Source organism: Littorina saxatilis, linkage group LG2 (genome assembly GCF_037325665.1).
Source record: "Littorina saxatilis isolate snail1 linkage group LG2, US_GU_Lsax_2.0, whole genome shotgun sequence".
NCBI classification, from domain to species: Eukaryota; Metazoa; Mollusca; class Gastropoda; order Littorinimorpha; family Littorinidae; genus Littorina; species Littorina saxatilis.
The window spans coordinates 4,066,424-4,073,923 of NC_090246.1; the positions used below are offsets into that span (position 1 = coordinate 4,066,424).

At 41.7% G+C, this 7,500-nt stretch overlaps 1 protein-coding gene across 2 annotated transcripts in view; it reads left to right on the forward strand.

The window, feature by feature from the left end:
* Window positions 1-7,500, forward strand: part of LOC138958040 (protein white-like) — a 65,128-nt gene that overhangs the window by 21,371 nt on the left and 36,257 nt on the right. For both annotated transcript variants that reach the window (XM_070329087.1, XM_070329086.1), the window contains exon 2: window positions 5,458-5,506. In XM_070329087.1, the coding sequence (XP_070185188.1) occupies window positions 5,458-5,506 (49 nt within the window). The remainder of the gene's footprint in view (window positions 1-5,457; window positions 5,507-7,500) is intronic.

The window sequence follows — 7,500 nt, forward strand, 5'->3', positions numbered from 1 at the left end:
ACTTTAAATCTATTTGGTTGAAAAATGAAGGCGTGACAGTGCTGCCTCAACTTTCACAAAAAGCCGGATATGACGTCATCAAGGACGTTAATCGAAAAAATGAAAAACACGTCTGGAGATACTATACTCAGGATCCCTCATGTCATGTTTCATGAAGATCGGTCCAGTAGTTTAGTCTGAATCGCTCTACACACACACACACACACACACACACACACATACACCACGACCCTCGTCTCGATTCCCCCTCTATGTTAAAACATTTAGTCAAAACTTGACTAAATGTAAAATTAAACAAGTCGCGTAAGGCGAAAATACAACATTTAGTCAAGCTGTCGAACTCACAGAATGAAACTGAACGCAATGCAATTTTTCAGCAAGACCGTATACTCGTAGCATCGTCAGTCCACCGCTCGTGACAAAGGCAGTGAAATTGACAAGAAGAGCGGGGTAGTAGTTGCGCTGAGAAGGATAGCACGCTTTTCTGTACCTCTCTTCGTTTTAACTTTCTGAGCGTGTTTTTAATCCAAACATATCATATCTATATGTTTTTGGAATCAGGAACCGACAAGGAATAAGATGAAAGTGTTTTTAAATCGATTTCGGAAATTTGATTTTGATAATAATTTTTATATTTTTAATTTTCAGACCTTGTTTTTAATCCGAATATAACATATTTATATGTTTTTGGAATCAGAAAATGATGAAGAATAAGATGAACGTAAATTTGGATCGTTTTATAAAAAAATAATTTTAATTACAATTTTCAGATTTTTAATGACCAAAGTCATCAATTAATTTTTAAGCCACCAAGCTGAAATGCAATACCGAAGTCCGGCCTTCGTCGAAGATTGCTTGGCCAAAATTTCAATCAATTTGATTGAAAAATGAGGGTGTGACAGTGCCGCCTCAACTTTTACAAAAAGCCGGATATGACGTCATCAAGGACATTTATCGAAAAAATGAAGGAACTCTCATGTAAAATTTCATAAATATCGGTCCAGTAGTTTACTCTCAATCGCTCTACACACACACACGCACACACACACACGCACACACATACACCACACCCTCGTCTCGATTCCCCCCTCTACGTTAAAACATTTAGTCAAAACTTGACTAAATGTAAAAACATACAAATCGAGCAAGCGAAACATGCGACATGTTAATTGAGGTTACACATGTAAAGTGATCGACGGTAAAATCCGCAGCCGGTAATTTCCGCGCATATGTAAATTCCGCGCTTGTAAAATACATGTATGCTCCGCGCAATATCGGGTTGTAACTTCCGCGCACGAATTACTGGTTCGGCTCATACAACTTGCGCGCGTACTCACAGTCCCTACGGTTAGCACTTTTCACTGACTGCTCATTGACTGTTCACTAACCACTCACAATGCAATGACCACTGTGACACATTTTTTTACCCCTCTGTGACTGTGATACCAGACACCCGAAATTTCTGTAATTTCTGTTATATAATAAGTGAACAAAATATTCTTATACGCATGGTTTAAGTCTTCATTCGTTTTTATCGACTTGTCTGTGTAATAAAGACGTGTTCAATATATAGATATACAAGTGTCAGTTTTCATGGATATACAAGTGTCAGTTGTTAATGTCTCAATGTCTCACATTTGACCGAGCAAAGACACGCGCGCTAGTTTCACATCACATTTTGCTAAAACACGCGCGCATCTTACATATACACCACGCGCGGGAGTTTCACATGCGCGGAAGCTTCAAAATTGGGAAAGTGCGCGGAGTGTTCATGCACCCGGTAAAATCACATGATACCAACGTTGACACTAATGCCTACAATGATTATGTGGTGTAAAGAGAGAGAGAGAGAGAGAGAGAGAGAGAGAGAGAGAGAGAGAGAGAGAGAGAGAGAGAGAGAGAGAGAGAGAGAGAGAGAATTTGTCTGCCTCCTCACAAAAGCTGCTTACTGAATTACGCACCTTAAAATGATATTAATCTACAACAACAAAAACCGAAAATTCTTAGATATGTATGACCTTGGGTTTGCTTCTTATTAACATGTCTAGGAATAATGGCAACTACTGTGGGAAATTGAAACACATATTTTATGTGGACAAACGGTTTAGTTCTCGTTTTTGTGATCATGAACTTTAATCAGTGAAGATATATACACCATAGTGAGAAAAAAAATCTTTTGTTTACTTCGTTCTTCCAACGATGGATTCACAGTTCTGATTTAATATTCCTCAGGAATACTAAGCATACAACTGGCATGCAAAGCATTAGGAAAAACAGTCAGTTGTCAGCCTGATTTATAAAACAAAAGTAATTTTTTGCATAACCCCCACTATATATAATTCAGTGTCATAAAATACCATGCATTTTATACGGTCTGTGGTTTCATGACACGTTTCGATACACTAAGCACTCGATTCTGAGTGGCGAGAGGCAAAAAGTGTAACGGTTTCTGGGTCAGAATGTGTAACGCTGAGGTTGCCTTATCGAGAACAGAAATTAACAACAGTTTTCCCCTTGAGCGCGCAGGCTTTATCCTGATTGGCGTTATGCCTCTCAGTTCTATTGATCGAGTGCAAAACTTGGCTCTCCTGCCGTGAAGGTCGTTTCCAAAGATACCAGTACACTGACGCAAACGTTTTGCGGAAGTTACGTGTCTGCGGATTATTAAAACTCCACTCCTCCCTCCCCCCACCCCACCCCGGCCGCTAAGGTTAGCCTATCAGGGCCGGACTAGGCGAAGAGGAGGGGGGGGGTTGCCAGTGGTGGCCCAGGGGGATGTCCCCCCTGGCGGCAGGGGCGGATCAGTTCATTTTATGGGTGTTTTTTTTCAAAAGTATATTGTGAAGATATGGGTGTGAAGGCGCAAAGCGCCGAGCCGACGGCGCGAAGCGCCTGGCTTGCTAGGGGGGTCCGGGGCATGCCCCCCCGGAAAATTTTGAAAAAAAGGATGCAAAATGGTGCAATCTGGTGCATTCTGAGGATGATCATTATCAGTTTCAGGCAGCAGATTTTGTCACTGATTAATACCCCAAAAATTGAAACTCAATGTAAAATAAAGAAATGCATACCTCATTCAATATTTTTATTTTTTGGCTGGGGGGGTCCGGAAACCCTAGAAACCCCCCCCCCCCCCCTCGTTGTGGGGGTCAGGGGGCAAAGCCCCCTGAAGCTGATGGGTAGGTCATATTATGAGATAGGAAAATGGTCGCTCCTTGCATGAAACGGCATAAAATAAGCAATAATAAAAAAAAATTAAATAAGTAAGGTACATGTTTAGGCTAGGGGGGGGGTTGCGCAACCCCCATAACCCCCCCGGTAGTCCGGCCCTGCCTATTGACGTTATTTATTGTTTGTTTGTTTGTTTATTTGCTTGCCTTATGAATGTAGTAATTGAACAGATTGATGTATCTAGAGTCACTCACGGAATAACTCAGTTCAGTGAAAAACTGCACTTTGTAGAGAAAGCAGCCACTGAGGCTGTTGATTTGAAGCCTGTGTTTGCGTTGCTCTCATCTTGCCCATTATTCGAGAGGGACTCTGTCTGCACTGGTCTTCAAAGGTGCATTGACGTCCATTCAGCTTTATTATTTCTAGTGCCAGTCACGTTTTCCACCCGACAGTATCCTTTTAAGGAGTCACTCCAGTCATACGTTTTGTTCATGTCGCCAGCGTTCTATTTGTTCAGTGGTCCTCGGAGAGGGTCAGTATGTGTAACGCTCCCTACCCGACAGTACTGTATGGAATGCATTTATATGTAACGAAATAACAGTCATTAAATTTGTTCTCGTTTTATCTGGCGTGTATTACTTTATTGCCCTAGTCTTGCCTGAAATCCAGCTGACGCTTGACAGTGTGCGAGACTTCAGTGATATCTTTTTACACCTGATTTATTATCGTGAGGCAGGTAAAAAAAAACAAAAAAACAACACTTGTGACCAGGGACGTAGCAGACCCACAACATTTGGTACGGCGAGGGGAAAAAAACCCTGATTTATGAGGATGTGATCATCATCGGATTTCTTTTTTTTTTTTTTTTAAGTCTAAAATTTGGTACCCGCCGTACCGCGTCCTACGTCCCTTGTGACGGGACAAGGACCCAGTGCAACCGGACAGGCTATGTTGCACTGATAGAAAAGAAAATGTGAACTACTGAAGTAAAGTGTGTGCATATTATTATCGTCACGGAGGGTAAAAAACCCACTAGTGTAAAGGCATCTCAGTACAGACATCTGAACGACCCCAGCACTGGATGTGCATGTTAAGCGAGTGTTTGCATTAGAAAACAGAAAGGAGATGACACGATGTGCACTTTCATGTCAAATGTACAACTCTTTTGCCTTTCCTGCCCCCATCCCCACCCCCTATTCATCCACTTCCTGCTTCTGTGGCTATTTCTCTTTCTCCCCCTCCTTCTCAACATCATCGTCATCGTCGTCGTCGTTGTCATCATCATCATCATCATCATCATCATCACCATCATCATCAACCTCTTGACTATCGTGTCAACCAATCAATTATTGTGAGCGTTATCAATGTCAAATGATATTTTGTTGACCTTGACCTACCTGGTAGAAAATAAAACCCACCGGCGGTACTGATAAAAAATGTTTATTGTTTTATTACGGGCGCTAACCGAAGTTTACTGCAGTTCATGAATATAAAAAAAATACTTTCCTGTTTAGTGCATTCTTATCAATCTTTTTTATTCGGACAAAGAGCAAAATGTGTAACGATTTAAATTTAAACCAGGATGTGTGTGTGTGTGTGTGTGTGTGTGTGTGTGTGTGTGTGTGTGTGGACGCGCATGTGTGAGTGGATGAGTGCATGTAACCGATACACATTTTGCCCTTTGTCCGAAAAAAAAGGGCTATATATATACGCGTGCAAAAAGGTCGCGTAACATGAACAAACAGACTTCAACCGGGGAATTGGAGAAACATTCGCGACATTTAAATGTTTTCGGAAAGGATTGTCTGTAAGGACTTGCATAGGAATAAAGTGATTTCGGACAAAATAGACTTTACTCTGTCTGTGGACAAAAAATGCGTGTTTGTGAAATGTGCCCCCCCCCCCCCCATCACACACACACACACACACACACACACACACACACACACACACACACTCACTCTCTCACTCTCTTACTCTCTCTTCCTGTCCACCCCCAACCCCCACCTCTCTATCTTCGAGTGCCTGTGTGTGTGTGTGTGTGTGTGTGTGTGTGTGTGTGTGTGTGCGTGTGTGTGTATGTCACTGTGTGCGTATGCGCGCGCGTGTGTGTGTGGTGTGTGTGTCCCCCCTCCTTGATCATTTATTAACTTATTTTTTTGCCTTTGTTCATTCGTTCCTTTGATTTGGTTGACCTTCTTTGATTGTTTGAATGATTTCGTTGTTCCTGATTACGTTTGTCACACAATTTTATTTTGAATTTAATATGGTGGATATTTTGTGTTTCAGTGTCAGGGGTGGTGCAGCCAGGTACCCTTCTTGCCATCATGGGGGCAAGGTGCGTTCCCTTTAAAATGTCATTAGGAGTAGTTTACCTGAGTAGTTTACCTGAGTAGTTTACCTGAGTAGTTTACCTGAGTAGTTTTCCTTGTTTTTAAAATTCACATACAGTGGAACTCCCATGTTAAGACTCCCTGTTTTTTGAGAACCTGTCTTCTCGGATCCCCCCGCGGGTTAGGGGGAAGAATTTACCCGATGCTCCCCATGCCCAGCATGTCGTAAGAGGCGACTAACGGATTCTGTTTCTCCTTTTACCCTTGTTACGTGTTTCTTGTATAGAATATAGTCAATTTTTGTAAAGATTTTAGTCAAGCAGTATGTAAGAAATGTTAAGTCCTTTGTACTGGAAACTGGCATTCTCCCAGTAAGGTCATATATTGTACTATACTACGTTGCAAGCCCCTGGAGCAAATTTTTGATTAGTGCTTTTGTGAACAAGAAACAATTAACAAGTGGCTCTATCCCATCTCCCCCCTTTCCCCGTCGCGATATAACCTTCGTGGTTGAAAACGACGTTAAACACCAAAGAAAGAAAGAAAGAAAGTCTTCTCGGATGTTTTTGGTCTTGCAAGGGAAGTTTGACAAAAGCGTTTCTGATCTACAATCTTGGACTTGACGTATTGTCATTATGGGCGCAAAGTCAGTTCTTACCTTGATATTCAGTTGGCCAATTGTGAATAGCTGTATGTTTAGTTCCAATAGGTATATTTTCGCACTCTTTCAAAGTTCTTTCCCTTCAAAGGAAAAATTAAATTGTGGGCACTGCAAAAGTGGTTGCTAAAGTAAAATCTATTATTGTGCGTGTTTTCTCCGTGGCGGTAAGATCATTACTCTTTATCAACCTTTCTTTCTTTTATCCCTATTGAGACGGAGTTGATTTTGTTAGTATGTAGCCTTTAAAGATATTAGAGAGTATATGTTGTAAATTTTTGTTCAGTCTGAATTGTCCACAATACGCAAATTCGACCAAAGAAAACTTATAGCGAATTTCCCCCGCCCAAAATATTTATTCATTTTAAATTCCATCGTCTGGAATTGTTAGTTAATGGTTAGTTGATTGACGATGTGACCTTGACCGAATGTTCTGTCAAACTGAATGAAAAAAAGACTACAGAAAAAAGACATGTTTTTCTGATGTATCTCGATGACAATTGATGTGATGGTGGTATCTTTTCTCCCGATTTTCATTAATTCTCCTTTCTCCTGCCACTAAACCTCTCTTCTCCCCCGTCCACGAAAACGTTCTGAACAGACGATGTTCGTTATTTCTCCTTTCTCCTGCCACTAAACCTCTCTTCTCCCCCGTCCACGAAAACGTTCTGAACAGACGATGTTCGTTATTTCTCCTTTCTCCTGCCACTAAACCTCTCTTCTCCCCCGTCCACGAAAACGTTCTGAACAGACGATGTTCGTTATTTCTCCTTTCTCCTGCCACTAAACCTCTCTTCTCCCCCGTCCACGAAAACGTTCTGAACAGACGATGTTCGGAAATAACCCTGTTGGGTTTCTATGGTTTGTGAATGAGTGCTTTGAGTCCAACTTGTTCATGTGACATTATAGGTCAGTCACTAACGAGGGGTGTGTCTGAAACATGTGACATTATAGGTCAGTCACTAACGAGGGGTGTGTCTGAAACATGTGACATTATAGGTCAGTCACTAACGAGGGGTATGTCTGAAACATGTGACATTATAGGTCAGTCACTAACGAGGGGTGTGTCTGAAACATGTGACATTATAGGTCAGTCACTAACGAGGGGTGTGTCTGAAACATGTGACATTATAGGTCAGTCACTAACGAGGGGTGTGTCTGAAACACGTGACATTATAGGTCAGTCACTAACGAGGGGTGTGTCTGAAACATGTGACATTATAGGTCAGTCACTAACGAGGGGTGTGTCTGAAACATGTGACATTATAGGTCAGTCACTAACGAGGGGTGTGTCTGAAACATGTGACATTATAGGTCAGTCACTAACGAGGGGTGTGTCTG